This window comes from Tursiops truncatus, chromosome 1 (genome assembly GCF_011762595.2).
Source record: "Tursiops truncatus isolate mTurTru1 chromosome 1, mTurTru1.mat.Y, whole genome shotgun sequence".
NCBI lineage: Eukaryota > Metazoa > Chordata > Mammalia > Artiodactyla > Delphinidae > Tursiops > Tursiops truncatus.
Genome location: NC_047034.1, coordinates 136,395,226 through 136,420,160, shown reverse-complemented (window position 1 = coordinate 136,420,160; position 24,935 = coordinate 136,395,226). Strand labels below are relative to the sequence as shown.

The following is a 24,935-nucleotide window of genomic DNA, read 5'->3' as shown; positions in this document are numbered from 1 at the left end:
TATCATTTTGTATGTTCCTATTACCATTTTCTTAATTGTTCTGGGTTTGTTTTCGTAGATCCTTTTCTTCTCTTGTGTACCCCACTTAGAGAAGTTCCTTTAGCATTTGTTGTATAGCTGGTTTGGTGGTGCTGCATTCTCTTAGTTTTTTCTTGTCTGTAAAGGTTTTAATTTCTCTGTTGAATCTGAATGAGATCCTTGCTGGGTAGAGTAATCTTGGTTGTAGGTTCTTCCCTTTCATCTCTTTAAATATATCGTGCCACTCCCTTCTGGCTTACAGAGTTTCTGCTGAGAAATCAGCTGTTAACCTTATGGGAGTTCCCTTGTATGTTATTTGTCGTTTTTCCCTTGCTGTTTTTAATAATTTTTCTTTGTCATCAATTTTTGTCAATTTGATTACTATGTGTCTCAGCATGTTCCTCTTTGGGTTTATCCTGCTTGGGACTCTCTGCACTTCCTGGAGTTGGGTGCCTATTTCCTTTCCCAGATTAGGGAAGTTTTGACTATACTCTCTTTAAATATTTTCTCAGGTGTTTTCTCTCTCTCTTCTCCCTCTAGGATGCCTATAATGTAAATGTTGGTGCATTTAATGTTATCCCAGAGGTCTCTTTATCTTCATTTCTTTTCATTCTTTTTTCTTTATTCTGTTCTGTGGCAGTGAATTCCATCACTCTGTCTTCCAGGTCACTTATCCATTCTTCTTCCTCAGTTATTCTGCTATTGTTTCCTTCTAGTGTATTTTTCATTTCAGTTATTGTATTGTTCATCTCTGTTTGTTTGTTCTTTAATTCTTCTAGGTCTTTTTTCTTTAGTTCTTCTAGGTGTTTGTTAAACATTTCTTGCATCTTCTCGATCTTTGCCTCCATTCTTTTTCCAAGGTCCTGGATCATCATCACTATCATTATTCTGAATTATTTTTCTGGAGGGTTACCTATCTCCACTTCATTTAATTGTTTTTCCTGGGGTTTTATCTTGTTCCTTCATCTGGTACATAGTCCTCTGCCTTTTCATTTTGTCTCTCTTTCTTTGAATGTGGTTTTTGTTCCACAGACTGCAGGACTGTAGTTCTTCTTGCTTCTGCTGTCTGCCCTCTGGTGGATGAGGCTATCTAAGAGGCTTGTGCAAGCTTCCTGATGGGAGGGACTTGTGGTGGGTAGAGCTGGCTGTTTCTCTGGTGGGCAGAGCTCAGTCAGTGAGGTTATTTTAAATAAAATAAGTTGAACATGCTTGGTTTGATATACCTCAAGTGTGTTCCTGCAGATAAGCTTTGTGAACGCACATGTGTGCACCTGGGTGTGTGTGTGAGTGTGTGTGTGAGAGAGAGAAAGACATCTGTGTTTTTATACATTTAGGAAATATCTTTAGGGTATTCACTATATATTAATGAATATCAGTTCTTGAACTGAGTTCTTGCCACATTTATTTCTTTTGTGATTTGCTTACTGGGAAAACCTTCAGAGAGTCACATTATATAGTTATGAGCCTTTCAGAAGGACTATTACCATACTTAAAAAGATTCAAGTAGGTTGTTAAAAAGATTTCAAGTAGGTTGTATAATGCAGTGCCTTCACAGTAAATATCAGACAACAATAAAGGAATGAGAAAGCTATGATAATTCAAAAGAAATGAAAATGGAAATAGCAGAATGCCAACTGGTTTCTATTACTATTCAACACAAATAATAAACTTTTCAATTTCTATAAAATTATTGTTAAACTCACTTGGCTCAATTGTGTATTTTTAAACTTCACACTGAAGTATTTTCAAATGAAGTTCATAAAAAATTGCATCTTTGCAAGTCATCAAGAAATAATATAGAGATATCATCTTTACAGTTCCCCACGACTTTCCAATTCTGTGGCTGGTTTTTGATAGACTATGTATGTGGCAAGAGTAGAAAATATTTCAATGTAGCTACAGAAAAAGAAACAGAATTTGCTCTTGATTTTTACAAATGCATATCATCTTACTGTGGAAAACTTAATTGCTCATGACAAAACTTTTGACCTCCCAGAGGGATGATTTCTCAGTTCAAGTGACCTTGGGTTTTCTTTCCTTATAGGTTAAAATGTGAGTAACAGTTTAGAGACTAAATGAATAATCCAAAGCACAGAGCAAAGCCAGCTTGCCGCATGAAATATCAGATGTATAAGGAATATTCAGAAGAAAATTTTAATTTTGGAACTTAGACATATCATGGCAGGGATACTAAAGTCATTAAAAATAGTTAACTTTTGAAATCTCAAAATCTTTGCTGACTGCTGAGAAGTATTAGCAATACAATAAGATTGTCGTTTTTACTTGATGATTGATTCTATTCTAAGGATGTTATCAAATACAGACTCAGCTAAGACTCATGACATAAACCTATGATATACAGCTTCCAACAGCAAAGGAATGAGCATGTACAAATTCTTGTAGGGATTTATTTCTTAATTTATATTTGAAAAATATTTCTAACAGATGGGAAAAAGTAAGGAGCTATTCATAAAACCTTTGGATTATTCCCACTAAAATGCTCCATTTATTGAAGAGGAAACAAGGTGTTGAATGTACTTTTAACCAAACTGAGAAATCATTTCTCCAATTTATAAAAGCTATTCATTCCTTCTACCAATCCAAACATTTCCTCATCTGATACCACTCAATATGCTTGACTTCTTAAATCAAGCTCAGGAAGAGAAAAAAAAAAATTCCTTTCCAAAGTTGATGAATTCTAGTGAGGGACAAGGTTGGGGATTACTTGGTGTGACAAAAAACTTGCCAGATTGGCATGTTCCTGGTTTATTTGATACTATGGCAACCTTTTACTCAGGCAAAAGCCTGGAGCTTGCTAGGGGGTGCCCAAAATTTTTAGAATGAATTTTGGACCTGTGAGGATGAGCCAGATGTTTTTGAGACCTTTAGACTGTGGATGGAACAGAAATGGAAAACAAGAGTAAACATCAAAAATGTAGAATTAACTGGCAAACTAAGAGGGAAAGTAAGGAACCACTGGTGAGCTGGTGAGCATGTATTTACGACCAATGCAGAGAGCACTTCCAGCAATAACTCGGAGTTGAAGCTGAATTTTGGATTCAAGGAACATAATCAATGTCAGGATTTAGAAGATTTATTACAGACAGGTTTGATTAATTCTGTCTCAAAAAACAAAAAAAAAAACCAAAACCTCTTTGCCTTCCAGCTTGTTTTCACTAAGTAATCACCATATCATTTAGTTTTTGTCCTGTGGGCATCATAAAAACATCATTAGATTTTAGAATGAAGAAGTAAAGAAAAGAGTGGAAAAAATGTATAATCACAGTCTCTCTCTGTCTTTTTTTTTTTTTTTTTACAGGTCTATGTTTCTAAGTGTATTTATGTTAAATGTAATGAAAGTAGGTAACAAAAATTGGGTAACTTCTTTCTTATGTAACTAAAGCGAGTTTTGTGAAAGAAATATAATGAGCTGCCGTTTTCATCCATGAGTTAAAAGATAAGTAACTTGTCTTTAAATTGTTTCCTGGGTATAAGTCTTCTCCTTGAGAAGGTAAGAGCCTTCAGGGCATTGTTCATGAGATACTTCTTTTGTATCTAGCATGGTAGGCATTAAAAAATCCTAGAGGCTTGACTCATACTCTGAAAAATTAGCATTTAACTTACTCCAAAAATTCCTCTAATGATTCAACTTTATAATAAGCCAAATAACTAACTGAAAAAAAGTCATGTTAAAAGTAGTTGTAAATTTGAGAAAAGTGAATTAGATCAGCTAAAAAAGTGCCTCCAATTTAAAAAAATTAATTGTTCCTCAAACAGCCTTTGAAACAGTTTGTAGAAGGCTTGACATGTACTTTATAAAATGAGAGGAAGATACTTAAGGTGCTTTTTTTTAATTCCTTAGGAGGAAAACCTTAAAGCCCTATTTCTAAGAATATAGTTAAAGATAGCTTTGAATTCTTTTTTTTTTTTTCCTGGAACAACTCATGAGAAATGTTGTGATAAGTTTTTCATTATACATCATAATTGTTAGCATTTCCCTATGTCTGTAGCTAAGTACGCCTGAAATTCTACACAACTTATTACATAATCTATGTGAGATATCAGGTAGATCAAGTAATGAAAGAGTAAAGGAGAAGGAACCCTGTGGAGATGCCAACCACAGGCTCACTTTCCGAATTCTGGCAAGGGCACCAAAGTGTCAAATTTGCACAGGGTTCTCCCCACGACATGGCTTGTTCTCCCTTCTCCCTTTATCTCAGTAACAGGAGAAGCCTTCTGGGGCACTAGGATGATGACAGAAAAAGAAAAAAAACAAAGTGGGAGAAATAAAAGCTGCCTCCAATCTTTGGAAAAGTAGATGTTCCCTGCGAAGGTAACCCAAGTGGTAGAAGAAAGCAGAAAAGACAGGTACAGTTGACTTGGGCTATTCAGTTATGGCTTGCAGGGATACTGCTTATGACTACTTGTGGATGATGTCCTTAGTATGTTGCTGAGTTCTTTCCCTGAGAAATCTGTTGCAAGCTCTTCATTGCCAGGGGCTGTGGACTAAAAGAATAAAATCACCTCGTCAATTGTTAGAGTCGTCACAGTGAGGAGAAAATAAAAATCCTTCCTCCTTAATTTTGAGAATCAGGATGGCAGCAGAGGGCGCCAGATGGACAAACAGTGCTGAAGATCACTGGGAGATGGAAATGAGTGTGGGTCACATGGGTTCCACAGAGAATAGAGGTCAGAACTCAATAAAACCTCAGGGTAAACTCAGTTCCTGAAACATTTCTACTTGATTCCAAGACTAGCATGACCTGGGGAAAGAAGCATCATTTTTAAAAGTAAAACTGTTGTTTTCTTGAGAATTTAGTTTATGAAGGACATTATTGTCTTCCCCTAACCTGCACAAATAATTATTTCTGGCTCTAAATAGTAATAGGTTAAATGAGTGGACTTATTTTGTACAAAAGACAAAGTCTGAATTCCATCTGAACTTGGTAGTAGAAATAATGCTCCTTCCTTCCTTTTCTTATTCATTCAGCAATCATTTAAAGAATACCTACAATGTGTAAGCCTCAGTGGAGCAAAAGATAATCATAAATAGTTAGTAATGACAGTGTAAATGCAGTAGAATAATTGTTTATTTGAACAAAATAAACCATATCAGATCCAAGAGTGTTGATTTACATTCCTCTCCAGTGGGAAAGGGTAGAATTATACCAAGTGCTCTAGGAATTGGTAGGGGTGTGTGCTACCCAAGTGCGGCAGTACATAGAAGAGTTGAGAATCACAACGTATGCGCATACAATGAAGAATAAAAGTTTTCTTGTTCTTAGGCTTTCGTAGATACTGTATATCAATAATATCCTAGAAAGTGATAATTACACAGAAGAGATATAGCTACAGTTTAATAGGATGCCAGAGGAAAAGATTAATTCTAGCCAAGAGTGATTAGGGAATTCTTTGTGAAGGTGGAAAAAGATGGGCATGATTACATGATATAAGACTTTAAAAGGTAAGATAGCTCTTTAATTATTAAGTAATACATTCTTAAAACATTTATTGAGAACCTAGGTGCTTAGGATACAAAGATAAACAGGATAAAACCCACGCCCTTGAATATTTCAGGCGGGGAGAAATGTTTTTCTCTCTCAAAAAGGGAGAAAAAACAATCCCACAGAACAAATACAGTGTTATATCACAACATAGTGCTAGAACAGAAGTGATAGAGGGCCTTATAGGAATAAACCAAAAGAAGCCTTTAGTGCTGCCTAGGAGGGGATAGGTAAATTGAGATAAAGTTTTGCCTGAACTGAGATTTCATTCATTTGTTACTCATGCCTACTATGTTCACAGTGCCTGCTCTCAAGGACTTAACAGTCAAATGGTGGCCCAGACATAAATAGATAAGTACAGTGATGGATCTAATTAAGTGTAATTTACACAGCATTATTACATGCAAGTGGTCAAATGCATCCGGGAGGTTGAAGAAAGCCTGCATAGAGGAGGTGAATTTTGAAACTATGTCTTTTAGGCAGACTGATTGAGAGTACCAAGGACTAAAGAAGTTACAGACAATGAGAACAATGGAGAATGAGTACAGAGGCTTACTATAGCTTGGTGTGTACACAGAATGGAAAGAAATTTGATATGAATAGAGCTTTGAGTAAGGAAGATGAAGTTGGCAGAGACCATATAGAGGGCCTTGAACGCAGAGTTAAAGACTTTGAATTTGACTCTGTAGACCAGTACTTTTCAAACTGCATTCCACTAAGTCCTTGAGTTCCAAGGAAGTACCTCAGGAAGATGAAGGGCAAAAGGGCAGATTTTAGAGGTCCATGAATTCCAGTATAGAGTTTTAAACATTAATTTTTAGGCAATGTAAAGTCTTTGAATATTTTGAAGGAAGGAAGTGATAGACTAAGAATGGTTTTTGGAAGATTCATCTATCACAATACCATCATCCAGAATTGCCCCGTTTCTCTCCTAATTTATAAATAAGCACCACTAAATCCTATTCATTCTCTCTCTTAAATATCTCTCAAATTCATCCATTCCTCTCCTTCCCTACAGGAACTGCCAGTGGTTCGGGTCCTTATTGTTTTTCCTCTGGTTAAATACAAGAGCCTTTTAACTTCCTGCTCTATACTCTTCAGTCAGTCTTATCCACGGCTTTGTCATATCACTCACTGTACCATTTTGAAATTTATTAATTTAAATGTATATGTTTTCCATTAGAGTTTAAGTTCCTTGAAAGCAGGTATGGGTGTTCCTGAAGGAATGTCAAAATGGGATCCACAGCTAAATGTTCTATAGTATTCATTCTGTCACACACCATCCTTTTTTCTTTTTCTACACGATCATTCCTATCAACATACAAGCATGTTGAGTTTTTCTTCACCCTAAAAAAATCTACCCTTGCCTCCACATCCCCGCTTTGCTACTGCCCCCTTCATAGCAAAACAAAATTTTCTCTGCTCCCTTTCATGGCAAACATTAAAAGAATTGTATAGAATCACCTCTCTACTTCTTCACTGCAACTTTCTCATAAACTCAGTCCACTTTTTATCTCCATCATTCCACTACAAAGTCATTTGTCAAGGTCATCAAATCCAACTGTCAACTCTTCATTCTCATCTCACTTGATCTTTTGGTAGCATGAGACATGGTTGATAAGTGTCTTGAAATAGTTGACAATAGTTTCTTAAATTTCCTCCCACTTTAGTGGATATTCCTTTTCAGTATCTTTTGCTAACTCCTCTTCCTTTTACATATCCTTAAACCTGGGATATCTCAGTCTGAGAATCTCTTCCTTTTGCTGTTTCTATTTACTTCCTAAGGTATCTCCAGTCCTATTGTATATATGCTGATGATTTTGAAACTTACATTTTCAGTCTGGACCTCTCTCCTGAAGTTCACACACTTGTGGTCAGCTACCTACTTGACATATCCTTTTGAATTTCAATTAAACATCTCACACTCACAATGATCAAAACAGAATTTTGTCCCCCATCATTCCCTTCTTCCCAACTTATTTCTCATGAAGTCTTTTGCATGACAGTCTATGGCGCCCTTGTTCATCTAGTTGTACGGGCCAAAACCCCCAAGTCTTTGATCCCTCTTTGGTGATTCTTCTTACACCTCCCATCCAACACTGGCAAATCCGCATGGTGCTAACATCAAAATATGTGCCAAATCTGAATGCCTCTCACCATCTTCATTGTAACCACTGTGGTGTAAGCTACTATCAGCACTCAACTGATCTACTACAATGGGCTCTTAATTAGTTTTTCTTCCACTTTTGTCCCCTTAGACTCTTTCCCACACAGCCAAATAGAGAGATCCTTTATGTTTATAATTCATATCATATCATTCCCCTGTTCAAAATGTTCCAAAAATATGTGATTACACTTTAAAAGAAAATCCATAGTTTTTAACATAGCCTACTCTAGATGATCCGGCTCCAGGCATTTTAATTGCAAACCCTGCCATTCTCATTCTTGTACTTACCACTCTGAATACAGTGACTTTCTTGCTATTCCTCCAAAATGCTATTTGTACTGTCTCAGGGCCTTTGCACTTCCCCTTCTTTCTGTCTGGAATGCTCTTATCCCAGATATTTCGATGACTCCTTCCTTCACAGAATTCTCAGGTCTCTGCTCAAATGTTACATTCTCAGAAAGGCTTTCTCTGACAACCTATATAAAATGCCTATTCAACCCTCCCCCTTTCCCCACTTTCATCTTTGTATGCATTTACTCTCCTTATTTTCCTTTACAGCACTTGTCACTAACAGTACATTATATTATATATTTGTTTGATTGTTTATTGCCTGGCTTTTCCACTAGAATGTGACAAAGACTCTCCCCTTGACCTAACTCTTGTCAGGCTCCTCTGAGCCCAAATAGGCCCCATCCTTGGGCACGTCTTCAAGAGCCCAGTTTAAACAGGAATCCTGCTAAGTCAGTTTAGCCAAAATAATCACCCTTGATATCCAGCAAAATTCCTCATCCTCACCATCACCTTGGCCTTCCTCTGGCAAGGATCCTGTTAGGTTAGTTTAACAAAGAATTACCCTACCCTCTTAGTAATTTTCTACCCACCAATACTCCCACCCTGCTCCTTGGCTGTAAATCCCAACTATTCTTTGTTGTATTCAGAGTTGAGCCCAATCCAATTTCTCTCACCTCCTGCAAAACCCTATTACAGTAGTCCCTATACCTATAACAATAGTCCTGAATAAAGGATGACTTAGCTTCTTTAAAATTGGCATGAATATTTTTTTCTTTAACCAATGTTAACACTACGAGTGGTAAACAAGAAAGACACCAGGTTGTCTTGTTCATTACCATATCCCCAGTATCTAGAATAGTGCCTAGCACACAGTAGGCATTCAATACATCTTTTTTCAATGAATGAATATATTTAGAACAAGGAACAATATACTCAAAGACTCTGGGAATCTTTAATTAGTGAAATAGCTAGTTTTATACCACTTTTAAAACATTTCAGTATTTTTAAAATGAGAGTGAAAAGTTTATTAATGAACATTTAAAAAAATTATTAACACATTTAATTTCATAAAATCAGAACCTCAGAGTTAAGAGCCCTTAAAGGGCACCTAGTGAAAGCCCACATTCTAATTAAAAAAGAAATGGAAATCTCTGGCAATTTTTAAAGGTCTTTATTCTCGGAGGGAGAGTTATTTTATTATTTACAGAGCATTTGCAAAATTTGAAATTAGCTAATTGATCTTAAGTTTGCACTAATTAATCATGTTAAAGCTTTGTAGTTAATGTTCAGAGGACTGAACCAAAAAGCCAAAGCATTAACACCTGCTGGAGGTCATTAAAAGTGTATTATAAAAGACTTCAAATAATGTATATACTGTATAGTTTTGTCAAGGGTTGTTTTAATTCCAAAGCACAGCCATAACAAAGATGATAATCGTTTCAAGGTGACATTGGTATCTCTTTATTCAAACCTCACTAGTTTAAAAGCACAGTATAGATAGGCACTGAAACCATGCCAGGGGAGAAATAATTGATTTAACTGATTTAAAAGTATGTTTGAGCTTTTTTCAGACAAGCTGTCAACACACACATCAAAGCAAGATTCTAAAAATGCTGTTAGACCCATAATGTTTATACAGCAAAGCAAACAACCTTTGTTATTCCAATTAATGAATCTGCTCAAGGAGGAAATCTGATCCAAAATGTTTTATTTTTTTCTCAACTACGCTGAAAAAATGTTGACTCATATTGAAGCAATTTAGAAACGTACTAGGCCACAAAATGGAAATGGATTACATTAAGCTTAATATTTGTTACTAGGCTATCTGCTAAAAATAACATCGCAAAGTTTTACACTTCCTTGAAAGGGTTTTAACGGTTGTCACATGTATTGTATCTACTAATCTTTTTGGAGAATGTTGGGCCAGGTAATATCATTCTCTCAAACTTACAAACCAGTGATAATAAATGTCAAGAGGTAAAATGTATGCAGGGAAAACAATGTAGCAAGATCAGTTTGTTGAGATACCTTGGACTATAGCCTATAGCACTTCACAGTCATCTCCCTTTTTCCTTTGATAAAATGGGGAGTGGGATTTGGGAATTGAATTGCCTAACAGTTGAAAAGAACTTGAAAAATAATCTACTTCAACACTACTAGTTCTACCAATGAGATGTAAATGATCTGTTTAAGGACACACTGTTAAGTGACTAAGCTGAGACATGAACTCAGGATTTTGTTTCTAAATGCGATGCTTACTATAACACCATACTACCTCTTACGATCAAGAATAATTATTGAGCTAAGTCCAACAAGGTTTATGATATTCCACAGGTAAAATGACCCACTTTTTCAGCAAATAAATGACATTTTTTAAAGAGAGGGAAGAAAAAAATCATAGATTAAAAGAGATATAAGATCCATCTCAACAAAGTGCTAACTGTAGACTTCTAAAAATCTTGTTTAGAATAAACTAAATGTACAATTACATTCTTAGACAATCAAGGGAAATTGAACACAGAGTGGGTGTTTTATAATAGTAAGGAACTATTGTTAATTTTGTTAGATATGATAGTGGTAGTATGGTTATGCTAAAAAGAAGTCCTATCTGTTAGAGGTATATACTGAAGTATTTACCAGTGACATAGCAAACAATATGTTTGCTATAAAGCACCTTAGGAATCAAACAAATTAAAAAGTGCAAAGATAGACTGGTAAATGTTAACGATATTGATAATCATTAAGGGTGGGAGTTATTTATCCTACTTTGGTGTATGTTTGAAATTTTTCATAATAAAAATTAAAAAGAAGGAATTATTGAACTTATACCACATATAAGACACCATCGACATACTTCATTAATCACTGAGTGCCCAAATTTCTTTTTATTTTAAACTGGAGAACGATAATAGGAAGATCTTATCATGACCTTCTAAGGTCCTATATGTTCTAGGTTCTGCCTATCGCCAACCTCACTAATGAGTGCGACACAGAGATGGGAAATTCTACTTTGTATTTAACATATGTATGCATGAAATGAAACATTAATTTTGACTTATTTTTAAAAATACTTTTCCCAGAGACTGGTTCAAGGTGGCAGAGTAGAAGGATGTGCGCTCACTCCCTCTTGTGAGAGCACCAGAATAACAACTAACTGCTGAACAATCATCGACAGGAAGACACTGGAACTCACCAGAAAATATACCCCATGTCCAAAGACAAAGGAGAAGCTGCAATGAGACGGTAGGAGGGGTGCAATCACAATAAAATGAAATCCCATAACTGCTGGGTGGGTGACTCACATACTGCAGAACACTTATACCACAGAAGTCCACCCAGTGGAGTGAAGGTTCTGAGCCCCACATCAGGCTTCCCAATCTGGGGGTTCAGCAACGGGAGGAAGAACTCCTAGAGAATCAGACTTCAAAGGCTAGCGGGATTTGATTGCAGGACTTCGACAGGACTGGAGGAAACAGAGACTCTACTCTTAGAGGGCACACACTAAGTAGTGTGTGCATCAGGACCCAGGGAAGGAGTAGTAACCCCATAGGAGACTGAATCAGACCTATCTGCTAGTGTTGGAGGGTCTCCTGCAGAGGCAGGGGGTGGCTGTGGCTCACCGTGGGGACAAGGACACTGGCAGCAGAAATCTGGGAAGTACTCCTTGGCGTGAGCCCTGCCAGAGTCCACCATTAGCCCCACCAAAGAGTGGGGTAGGCTCCAGTGCTGAATCACGTCAGGCCAAACAACCAACAGGGAGGGAACACATCCCCACCCATCATCAGACAAGCGGATTAAAGTTTTACTGAGCTCTGCCCACCACAGCAACAGCCAGCTCTACCCACCACCAGTCCCTCCCGTCAGGAAGCTTGCACAAGCCTCTTAGATAGCCTCATCCACCAGAGGGCAGACAGCAGAAGCAAGAAGAACTACAATCCTGCAGTCTGTGGAACAAAAACCACATTCAAAGAAAGAGAGACAAAATGAAAAGGCAGAGGACTATGTACCAGAGGAAGGAACAAGAAAAAACCCCAGAGGAACAATTAAATAAAGTAGAGAAAGGAAACCTTCCAGAAAAAGAATTCAGAATAATGATAGTGATGATGATCCAGGACCTTGGAAAAAGAATGGAGGCAAAGATCGAGAAGATGCAAGAAATGTTTAACAAACACCTAGAAGAATTAAAAAACAAACACCTAGAAGTATTAAAGAACAAACAAACAGAGATGAACAATGCAATAACTAAAATGAAAAATACACTAGAAGGAATCAATAGCAGAATAACTGAGGAAGAAGAACGGATAAGTGACCTGGAGGACAGAACGGTGGAATTCACTGCTGTGGAAGAGAATAAAGAAAAACGAATGAAAAGAAATGAAGACAGCCTCAGAGACTTCTGGGACAACATTAAATACAACAACATTCGCATTATACGGGTCCCAGAAGGAGAAGAGAGAGAGAAAGGACCCAAGAAAATATTTGAAGAGATTATAGTCAAAAACTTCCTTAACATGGGAAAGGAAATAGCCACCCAAATCCAGGAAGGACAGAGAGTCCCAGGCAGGATAAACCCAAGGAGAAATACACAGACACATAGTAATAAAATCGACAAAAATTAAAGACAAAGAAAAACTATTGAAAGCAGCAAGGGAAAAATGACAAATAACATACAAGGGAACTCCCATAAGGTTAACAGCTGATTTCTCAGCAGAAACTCTGCAAGCCAGAAGGGAGTGGCACGATATATTTAAAGAGATGAAAGGGAAGAACCTACAATGAAGATTACTCTACCCAGCAGGATCTCATTCAGATTCGGCAGAGAAATCAAAAGCTTTACAGACAAGCAAAAGCTAAGGGAATTCAGCACCACCAGACCAGCTCTACAAGGAATGCTAAAGGAACTTCTCTGAGTGTGGAACACAAAAGAAGAAAAGGACCTACAAAAACAAACCCAAAACAATTAAGAAAATGGTAATATGAACATACATAATGATAATTACCTTAATTGTGAATGGATTAAGTGCTCCAACCAAAAGACACAGGCTCGCTGAAAGGATACAGAAACAAGACCCCTATATATGCTCTCTACAAGAGACCCACTTCAGACCTAGGGACACATACAGACTGAAAGTGAGGGGATGGAAAAAGATATTCCTTGCAAAAGGAAATCAAAAGAAAGCTGGAGTAGCAATACTCATATCAGATAAAAGAGACTTTAAAATTAAGAATGTTATAAGAGACAAGGAAGGACACTACGTAATGATCAAGAGATCAATCCAAGAAGAATATATAACAATTATAATATATATGCACCCAATATAGAAGCACATCAATACACAAGGCAAATGCTAACAGCTATATAAGAGGATATTGGTAGGAACACAATAATAGTGGGGGACTTTAACACTTCACTAACACCAATGGACAGGTCATCCAGACAGAAAATTAATAAGGAAACACAAGCTTTGTCCGTTTGGGATGGGATGAAGTGGGAGATTGGGATTGACATATATACACTAATATGTATAAAATAGATAACTAGTAAGAACCTGCTGTATAAAAAATAAATTAAATTAAATTAAAAAATAAAAAAATTGCTCTTCCCTGTATTCTGTTTCTTGGTTCTACAATTTGGTAATCATTTTCTTTATTTCAATTCAATAAATATTTCTTCAATAACGTACCAGGTCTGTTAGGCCCTAGGAATAGTAGATGGGGTATGTCATTTTCACATGTATGTGAAATATTAATTTATATATGAAAATATGTGAAAGACATACGAAGTATTCATATATATAACAACAGAATTGATAGATGCTGTATTAACTATATGAAAAAAGCACTATGGGAATCCGAAAGAGGAAGATGTGAAGTGAAACTTGATCAATCATGTTAGAGGAAGAATGGAATTATCTTTCTTCTCTCTATAAAAATATAAACTATGAAGAGGCAATCAAAGAAAACATAGCCAAAAAAATGTAGAAAATAAGTATTATAGAGACATGTGGAATAGCTAATTTATAAAAATATTGTTATTTTTCTGGATTTAGGGATGTTTGTATTATTTGTTAGCTTCAAAAATTTTGTAGATAGTTGTGTTTTTTTCATTTCAAATATTCACTTTCATGCCCAATTTTGTATTTTTTGATTAAAGAGGTTCCCCCTCACCCTATAAACTTCAGGTGCCCCACCAGCTGAATCCACTGGAGGTTCTGTAATTTGCTAGGATATGTCAGTGCTAAGGATATATCCATCAGTGAGCAAAAATAGAGGGGAGAAAACTCTCTTGTGAAGCTTACATTCTAGCTGTGAGAGACAGACAAAACAAAAATGTAATAAACAAGGAAATTAAACAGTATGTCAGAAGGTAAGTGCCATGGAAAAAGGAGAAGGGTTAAGGGGATGAGAGTGCAGGGCAGGGAGCATTGGGGGTGGTCAGAGTAGGTAAGCCTCATGGAGAAGCAAAGAATTGAAGGATCTGGTAATTGATAATATCAATGGAGTCTAGTTAAGTATATAAGTTTAGTGGTGCTTCATTATTCTATTACTCAGGCCCCCAACTTAGAATATTTGAAGTAAAATAATTCCAAAGTCACAATAGTAGGAGGGTAAAGCAGTAACAGTTGGACTGGGGTTAAGAATTGAATAGCTGCGTGGGACATTAATCTTAGAGACTGGTACTGAACAACAGAGGGACACTAAAACATCACTGGAAAATAATAAAATGGGGAATATTGTATTTACTAGAACTTCTTCGGAGCGGGGAGGTGAGACCCCCAAGTGGCACAGCTCTTAAGGAGATTCAGTCTGATGAACCGTCAGGTTGCATTGTGGGGTAGGGTGAGACAAATATGGACCCATATCTGAAATATTCAGGGCAACAGAAGACTGAGTGCTGCCACCAAGAGTTGTCCTTTCCCTCCCTCCTCACCCACCTAGCATTCGATCTTTCCTCTAAATAAAAGTTGGGAAAACAGTCAAAAATGTAAGTTTAAAGTATATATTGTTAGTCTGCCCTAAAAATAATAAAAAAATGAGAATTGGACTTTAATTGTGAAAAATGTAAACGTTCTTAGAGCATCACATATTCTTTTTTATATAGGTAGCTGTTGTATAGTAGAAAGACAAATGGACAAGTCAGAACTGGATATGAGTTCTGACTCTGCCACTTAGCTGATTAGCCTTGGGCAAATCAGAAAGGGAAAAACTAAGATTTATCATCTATGAAACGGGGATAATAATAAGTTTCTTTTATGACAATTAGTGAGATAACTGTGTTTAAATGAACTTTTTAATCAACAAAGTATCAACCCACTTGTTTGGCATAATAATAAAGCTACAAGGTAGTTCATAGTTGCTAGGTAAGGATCACAGTTATGAGGTGTATAATAGTTCAAGTTGCAATTATCAACCAATAGTTAAGACCGTGCTGAATGCTTTAAAATCTCTATTTATAGGCTGTCTTCATATAGCTTCAAGAAAGCAATCTAACACTCTTTAACATCTTTTACTAAGACGTTATAACAAGAGACACATACTTCTTCTACCTCAAAAGTAGAAGAGGTATTTTTTCTTACTAACTTGAATGAATACTGAAGGAATGACCCTTAACCAAATGAAGGTTCAGTATCAAAAATAACTGGCTATTTTCCCCGAATTGTCGGCTAGGTAGAGTGATTCTTAAATGATACTTCTTGTCAGCAAGAAAGATGATCCCAAGAATGAACAAAAATAGCCTCTGTTCAACAGCTGTGATGTCTATAATTTATAAGCTGTGATCATCTCTCATTGGATTGTCTTGGTGTCCAAGCAAGAATGGATGCATGTTTGTCATTTGTATATTTATCACTTCTCAGAAAACAAATTTTTGTTGCATCTTATTCTTTCTGATCAATACATTTTTCTCTTTACCTATAAATAGTGAGATGAGACTTACTGTTTGGGGAATGTGACCTTGAAACTCTACTGTCAGACACTAAGTTAAAAATGTTCAACTAATCCTTAAACATTTATTCCCAATCACTAAAGCACTAAAAGACAGGCAACACTGAAGAATAGGGCATGCAAGTTAGGAAAGAAAGAAGAAAAGAAGGAAGGGAGGGAGGAGGAAGCAATAATCATTTCATTTACTATACCTCGGCAGTCTTTAAATGCTCTGCCTGGATGTCACGCTTCTAGTTACCTCTTACCGGTTTTCTCCCCCCTTCAATCTTTACCTTTAATTTGTGTCCTTATATTGCTCTTGCTTTTCGTAATTCTTTGTCCCTTAGGTATCTTATTTCCCATGCTCACCACATTCAGTTTCCCTCTCCATTTCTTTCACTGTTTCCCTCTTGTGCAGCTCTACCACAAACTATTCCTACTCTATATATTTATGTAAGTATGCGCTAAAATACAATCGAGCAAATATTGGGACTGGTTGACCGGAGAACTTTGTGCAAACTAGTTAAAATTGAGAGCTCTGGGAGAGAGGGTCTCCTCCATCTCTAGGGCAAAATAATTGAGAATTAGAAAGTACGAAGAGGAGGACCACTGAAGCCAGCACAGAATCGGGTTCTCTATTGCGCCGTGACCTGTATCAAAACACTCAGCCCGTGACTCAAGAAACTTCCTTGTGGTTCTCCTCCGACTGACCTTCGATCAATGCCCTTCCCCACCGTCTCCAGCCCCACTTCCCTTGCACCCACACGCTGCTTTTCACGTCCCTCTCTCCTCACACTTCAGGCCTGTTTCTTCTCCAGATTCAACTTCCATCTCTACATTCCCTAAGATTCGGCCCAAATCTCACCCTCTCTTTTCCACTCCCTCCGGTTCTCCTGCTTACGGGCCCCCTAACCCGGCTCCCGCCCTTGGGCCCCTCCCCCAGGTAGCTGGGCGCCTTCCGCCCCCACCCCTCCCGCGCACACCTGTCTGCCTCCGACCCTCCCCGCACGGAGCTCGGGCCCTCCCTCCACTCCTCCCGCAGCGCTCGGCTTCCCGCGCCCACCCCGGCCGCCCGCCCCGGGGTCTGGACGCGCACACGGCCCCCGCCCCGCCCACCTGCTCTTGGGGGCCACCCCCGCCCCCGCCCCCGCCTCGCCTGGTCCCCGGCGTCTTGGGCCCCCGCCCCCCCGCGGGCCCGCTGAACTGTGGGTAGGCGGCGGCGGCAGCACAGAAGAGCTCGCGGCGGCGGCGGCTGCGGCGGCGGCGCGGGCGGCGGCGCGAGGTTGCGCGCCCCGAACATGGCTGAGAAGCAGAAGCACGACGGGCGGGTGAAGATCGGACACTACGTGCTGGGGGACACGCTGGGCGTCGGCACCTTCGGCAAAGTGAAGAGTTGAGTACGCGCCGAGGCCGCCGCGCCGAGCTGCCAACCTCGCGGGAGGCCAAGCCCCGGAGCCCCGGAGCCCCGGAGCCCGGGAGCCCCGGGCCGCGGGCGGGCGGCTGGCAGCTGGTGGCGGGGCCTGGCGGCAGGTGGAGTGGCCCCGCCCGGGCCGCGCGGAGCCTGGGGACCCCGGGAGGGCAGCGTGCAGCGCCTCGCCCCGCGGCAGCTGTGGGCGCCGGGCGAGGGGGTGCGGGCTGGGGCGCGGGCGTCGCGGGGTCCAGAGCCGGCGCCCACCGCGCTTCTCCCGGCCGACCTCAGTGCCTTCCTCTGTGAAGCCGGGAGACTGTGCTGTAGGGCGAGGTGCCTTCCAGCTGGGAGGCTGTACGGATAGGACTGGGGAATGACCCACGTTCCTGATGGTGGAGTTTCCATTTCGTGCCAGGTGCCCAGTTAGGTGCTTCACGTGTGATCTCCTTTAATCCTTATAGCAGGTGCAGGTGTTATCTTCACCTTAAACGTGAGAAAACGGGGACCCCTGGGGTATAGGAACGTGCTCAAGGTCACACTGAAATTGGCAGAACCGTGATGAAGGTCTAAAATGTCCTCTAATTTTGGCCAGGCTGGGCGGTTCCTGACATTCCGATTCTTTCGTGCTCTCAGACTCTGGGTTGGGTGGGGATGACAGTTTAGGGGATGCTCCCGGGGCAAGAGCGGGGTGGGTCTTTCTGATGCCTGTGTGAAACGTTGGAATGCAGCTGGCTTGGGTCAGGGCTTAATCAGAACTGGGAGGTCTGAAGGTTGGTTGGTGTTTGTAAAATGGTTCTAGGAAGGCTTCTGGGATGGGGAGGACGGTGATGGGGATCTTGGATTATGTAGGGCTGAGGCCAGAACTGCTAAGACATGCTCTGCTGAGGTCTGTATTCTTGGTGATGGGATCCCATTTTGGGTGTAGTAAAACAGGCTGGTTTTGAAATTTCTTTACTTCTTACTAGTTAAGTATTGAACTTTCCTGTTTTTCTTGTTAATAAGGGTCACGTGGGATTTAATTAATTTGTCCTCTCTCCAGAACTAGAACGAGAAGTATTAAAAATACTTCTCTTTTGATTGTTGCAAATCCAATATTATAAGTAAAATGTTTGCTTTTTTTTTTTTCTTTTTGCAGGGGAAATATTAGGTAGGCACTTTGGAGATTTTACTGAGGCCTCTATTTTCTTAAAAAATCATATTTTAACCTTAAATCAAGGCTGTTAAATGGATAGAAGAGACTCGTTCATTCCTGTGGCAAGGATCGGCTCTTACTTACTTCCACGTGTCTGATACCCTATCGTTTGTTCAGAAAACACTTACTGAGTGCCTACAATGTGCCAGGCATTGTTCTAGGTAATGGGGATACCCTAGGAACAAAATCAGATTAAAATCTCTCCTTTTGTGAAGCTTCTCTTCTAGTAGGGGAAGACAAACAATAATTGCAATATGTATATAAAATATTCAATATACAGTATTTTTAGTGCTATTGAGAAAAATGAATCAGAGAAGGGAGGATAGGGAGTTTAGTGAGGTTAGCAATTTTCAATAAGGTTGTCAGGCAAGGCCTCACAGACAGGGTGGTATTTGTGTAAAGACCTCAAGTTGGTAAAATTCTTTGAAGTCCCGTGAGGGCTGTGAAGTCCTGGCTTAGGTTTGAAAGACATCATAAAGTGGACAGTTAGGAGAATATATTTAGAATGAATATAGGAGGATCCAGGAATTGGATTAATGCCTGTGCCATTACTAAGGACTATTGTGTTTTGACGTTATACCCTCAAACCTTTGCCATCTAGACATGTACACTCTCCAGGTTATATAATGTACCCTACGCCCTTTCAAATTGTGTTAAAATTTTGTCCTTTTAAATTCTTCTGTAATCTGAATGTTGGCTAAAACACCCATCAGATCAATCGGTCCATTGTCATAGGACAACTTAAATATCTTTTGTATATATTCTTGAGCTGCTTCTAGGCACTTCTTAAAATATAAACGAACAGAAGGTACTTTGATTTATGAGAAATCCTTTTCTTGGAGGACCCCTTCCCAGTGAGCAACCAACTGGAGGGGTGTTCCTAACACTATATTAGCACTTCTCCAAAGTTAGTCTGTGGTTTCCCATCCAAGGTTAGAATTAGTACAATTGCTTAATAAAAATTATATAAGTTGCTGCAGTCTAAAGTTATTCATTTACAGTTGACCCTGGAAAAACACGAGTTTGAACTGCACACGTGTACTCCTATAGCAGACTTTTTTCACTAAAGACATACTACGGTGTTATACAGTCCCAGGTTGGTTGACTCCTAGAATGCGGAATCATGGATACTGCAGGCTGACTGTAAAGTTAAATACAGGTTTTCAACTGCTTGGGGTTCAGTGCCCCTAACTCCAGTGTTGTTCAGGGTCACTTGTAATTCTTTAAGGGACTAGAAACAAAAGCACATGCATTTTAAACACAGCTTTATTCAGGTGTATTTTACATATCATAAAATTCACCCATTCCAAGTGTACAATTCAGTGATTTTCAGTAACTACCGCATGGTACAGCCATCATCATAAATCGATTTTAGAACATTTTCATCACCGCAGTAAGATTCCTCTTGCCTACTTATAGTTAACCCTAAGCCCTAGGAAACTGCTAATCTGTTTTCTGTCTGGATAAATCTGCTTTCTTTGGACATTTCTTATAAATGAGATCATTCAACATGGAGTCTCTCATGTCTGACTTCTTTAACAATGCCTTTGAGGTTCATGCATGACATGGCATGTGTCAGTAGTTTGTTCCTTTTTATTGCTAAATAATATTCCGTTGCATGAGTATGCCGCATTCTGCCTCTGCAGTCACCCGTTGGTGGCCATTGTTTTCCATTTGGGGCTATTACAAATAATGCCACCACAAACGTTCACATGCAAATGTTTGTGTGGACATATGTTCTCGGACACATTGGGTAGATAGACCTAAGAGCAGAATTGTTGGGTCATATCATGGTTTTATTTTTAGCTTTGGGGGAAACTGCAGACTTTTCCAAAGTGGTTGTACCATTTTACAATCCCACCAACAATGTATGAGGGTTCTTATTTCTCCAAATCCTAAGATTTGTTTATTGTCTTATTATAGCTGTTCTAGGAGGAGTGAAATGGTATCTCCTTGGGTGAAATGTCTGTTCATATATTTAGTTCATTTGTTGAGTTGTTTGTTGTAAGTTGAGTTTATAAGAATCTTTTTTTATAAATTCTGGATACAAGTCCCTTACTGCAAATATTTTCTCCAGGTCAGTTGTTTGACTTTTCATTTTCTTAATGGTGTCTTTTAAAGTATAAATGTTTTGAATTTTTATGAGGTCCAGTTTATTGACTTTTTTCCTTCTATGGACGATGCTTTTGGTGTTATATTTAAGAAATCTTTGCTTTGGGTTTCAAGGATTTGCTCGTATTTTTTTTTTAAAATAAATGTTTTATTAGCTCTTACATTTACGTCTATGACCCATTTTGAGTTAAAATTTGAATATGGTGTAAGATGAGGTTCTAAGGCCAACGTTTTGAATATGGATATCCAATTGTCCCAGCACCGTTTGTTGGAAATACGTGCATTTTTATTTGGTATAGAGTTAGACTTTGTAAATTTAATTTATACTAAAAAACTTAGTAGTAAGTGATTTAGTTTTATATGGCTATAAAAACATGGAAATGGAGGAGTGATGAATATTTTATGTGCCTTCTCTCTTAACTGTTGTTATTTACAGATATTGAAAGTTTAACTTCAGTTGTTGATATATCAATTTACAGAGCAAAGTTGGGTACAGTAAACAAAAATGGAAATAACTAGTTTTCATTTAATTGTACTGGTTTCAAGCTATTTTTAAAAAGCATATGGAAATCCTTCTGTTTGTTGATAAATAATTGAAGCCTTATTTAAAATATTTTAAACTGATTTTTCTCTATTGTTCTAGTGTAAGAGTACAAGGGGAGTGCTTATGGAAACAGATTATGTGGGTTGACAGGGTTTAGAAGTAATGCTTTTTATCTACTTAATTTTTTTTCTGTATATTGATTGTTTTGGTTCTTACTCTTTCCAGGGTAAGGTAGAACTTCTGTTTAAGAGCTCTTGTAATTAGACTTGCTCGGTTCTTATCTAAATAATGAACGTGATAGAAATTCTAGAATAGATCTGGTGTTTGTGTTATACACTGGTTGGAGAAAAAAAATGTTTTTCATATAATGGTAATTATTTGTTTAAAAAGAAGCCTGTATTTTTGAGGTGAGGACTGATAGATTTGGTTTATGAAATAATTACTCTTCATTGGAATTGTACAACATAGGATCCTTTGTAGTCAAAGTAGTCTTTTCTAGTCAACAAGGTCTCATCAAGGCATTACTTTTTCTGTTTTTCAGATAGTTATGTGCATGGCTCACAGAATTGGCTTTCAAGAAATTAAGTAAATATTTTATTAATACCCCACTTATTTTTTAGATAACAGGAAAGATAAGCAAATGGAAAAATTTTTATTAATTTCTTTAAACAAGTAGTGTTACTTTTTTGAAATGTAAGTAGCAAGTCCTAAATGGTAAATTAGATTTTGGACAACTACCTGGTCAGTTGGTGGGCCTCAGAGTTACACCTATGGTATTTGGGGCCCACACTGGCATTGTTTTTGACTCTCATGTAGTATCGAGGCCCTAAACACTCTCTGGGCTTTGTTTTCTTCTTCTCCTAAAGCACGACACTAGAACATGAAATTTGTGAGGTCTTTTACAACTTATTTTTTAAAGATTTAATTTCAAAAAATGGGAACGTTTAATTGTTTCCTCTGGCTTAATGGAAATTTGAATTACCGAAGACCAGAGCTGAAATAAAGATGTAATATAAAGCAAAAGAAAAGGGAGACACATTTGTAACACTTTAGTGATAAAAGCTGCAACTTGAATCAGTTCTTACTATGTTTACTATATATGCAATTGATTTTTATTTATTCCCCAGAGTAATCCTGCATTTGATATTATCTCCATTTTACTAATTGTAGATATTGAGAATCAGCTACTTTAAGTAATTTGCCCAAGGTCATGGTGCTAGTAAGTGGCAGAAATGGCAAATTCAGGGTTCTCTGATGCAAGTCTGTGGTATATGGAATGGAAAGTAAAAATGCATAGTGTGATATCTTGTGAGTTTCAAACCTACAAGGATATAAGTTTTACATGTCCATAGATATTTATCAAGGATTAAGAAAATAAGATTTAAATGTATTTATTTTAATCCAAATTTACAGCCAATAACAGTTTTTTTGAAACTCCATATGGATGGTTAAAAATTATATTTTCATATAAATTTTACTCTGGTGCCTTAATCCATTCCATTTTTTACATGATAAATTTACTGAATTCTGACAGTTTTCACCCAAATTTTAAAAAATACCAGGTATTTCAGGGTTCCTCCCCATTATGAAAATAACCTTGACTAAAGATTACCAGTAACCTTTAGTAAACAGACTAAAGAGAATTTGTAAAAAAATAACTTGATGTCCTAGGAAGAAAGAACATTGGTTTAGGAAGGCATTAACTGGGGATTTTTAATTCCATACCACAGCCAGTTATATGAATTTAGGAAAACCATTAAACTTCTCTGAGCCTGTTTCCTCCTTTGTAAAATGGCCATAACAACACTTGGCCTACCTGCTTTCTAGAATTTTTTTGAGGATTAAATGAGTTGAGGCACTAAAATGGCTTTAAAAAATAAATTGCCGTACAAATAGATGGCACTGTTGTGGAGATGACTAGATACACGGCCATTGTGAGTGAATCCTGCACCCTGTGTGAGGTGTTAATAAGTGTTTGCTGATTGCAATTCTGATTGCAACATTGAGACAGAGCTTTTATAATCTGCCCCTATTTTTTGGTTGCCTGCATTGGAAAGTTCCCAATGACTAATTCATTTGTGCTATATGATAATTATTAATGTTTATATTAAAAATGCAGTATCATTTTTGGTTAAGCCATGAAATTTGTTTTTTCACAAATATGGAAAATGAATAAAATAAAAATGAAGTGGAAATAACTGAATGTTCATGTAAGTTGCTAGCTGAACTGATTTTACTTTTGAAAATATGCAAATTCTAAACAACTGTTAAACAATACTTCCAAATAAGGAAGCTATATATTTTCTGAAATACTAGAACATTAGTGTTGGAATGAAGATCAATTCATTGTATCTCTCAATTAAGTGAACAGTGTGCTATTTAGGGTTTTGTTTTTTGCTTTTGCTGATCTCTATATTGTTTTTTATGATTTCAACATAGGTAATTTTGTCCTTAGTGCTGCATGGATTTTGTTCATTTTGTGTAATCCATTGACTCTCAAAAGATATTTTTCCATAGGAAACAATGTTATAAATGATGGATAGATTTCAGGTGAAGTCCACAAAGGCAACATGGTATATAGTATAGAGAGCACTGGATTTTAGAAGGCCTGGTGTGGAAGTCTGCTGTTATATAAGCCAGCTATGCGGCCTTAAGCCAAAGTCACTTGATCTCTGAAAAAGGGAATAAGACTGTATGCTCTTTTATACTGTTGAGAGTAGTACAGGAGAAAATGTAGGTGAAAAGATACAAGTACTTAACTTTTAAGTACTTTATATATACTTGGGTCCTATTATGTACTGAAACCTGTAATTTGCTGAACTCTGAGAATAATCTGTGATCTGGTTCTGAGACCAGAATTTATTTGATGATGATGAGGAAGAGTTTACTATCTCCTGTTTTATTTTTCCCTGGTCTTCTTTCCTACTTCATTTGAATATGTTCATTAATCTAATTCTCTAGACACTGCTCACTTATCACCATCTTCTGTACACCGTGCGTATGCATGCAATGCATATATGCAAACATGTAACAGATGTATATTCCAGGTCTCATGGTAGTGATCGTAGAACTCTTGGAAGAAGGAGGCAAAGCTGGAACAGGGAGGAGGATGTGAGCAGCAGTTGGCAGTTTTTACGTGTGGCTTGTTGTCAAGGTTCTACTTACAGTAGAACCAAAATAATACATGCAGTTCATTTTTTGTAGAACTATGGAAAATGCAGACTCTGAACTAAAAATGCCTTTCTACAAACTTTCTCCTAACATATTTATGTAAATTAGAAAGGATTTTTGTAATTGATCATATACTGAGGAAATTACTTCAGTTCTGTGGCCTCTCTCCCTTTCCCATGCTGACACACCACTGCTTTATCTAGGTTTTTTTTATTTTTTGTTTTGTTTGTTTGTTTGTTTTTTGTAAGAACATGCAAAAATATTCACTTACCTCGTGGTCCATGTTAGCCTTCCTTAAAGCATTTCGTACTGTTTTGTAATGATAACACTGCCCCATTTATTCTGAGATTCCTGTGGTTTCCTTGATAGAGAAAATATTTTATAGAGAAAGCAGTTAATTTTTTGAAGCCAGGTAGGTAATTTAATTGGATCTAACAGAAGATCTAATCTCAAATCCTTTAAGAGATAATGAGAAAGTGGGGGCACAGGACCCCTAAAATACTGAATGGATTATGAAAGTGAGAGCCAGTCTCCCTAGTATATTTATTAGATGCAAATATAAGAGCAAACACTTTGAATCAAGTTGAATAGATTTTTATCTCTTA

At 37.8% G+C, this 24,935-nt stretch overlaps 1 protein-coding gene across 6 annotated transcripts in view; it reads left to right on the top strand.

Annotated features, from left to right (window-relative positions):
* Nucleotides 1-17,151: 17,151 nt before the first annotated feature.
* Nucleotides 17,152-24,935, top strand: part of PRKAA2 (protein kinase AMP-activated catalytic subunit alpha 2) — a 71,152-nt gene continuing 63,368 nt past the window's right edge. For 2 of the 6 annotated variants that reach the window (XM_033866037.2, XM_033866040.2), the window contains exon 1: nt 17,152-17,295. In XM_033866037.2, coding sequence (XP_033721928.1) covers nt 17,202-17,295 — 94 coding nt within the window. In that variant the 5' untranslated portion in view covers nt 17,152-17,201. The remainder of the gene's footprint in view (nt 17,296-24,935) is intronic. The other 4 variants (XR_012324627.1, XM_004323923.4, XM_019942401.3 and 1 more) reach the window with 3 other exon arrangements.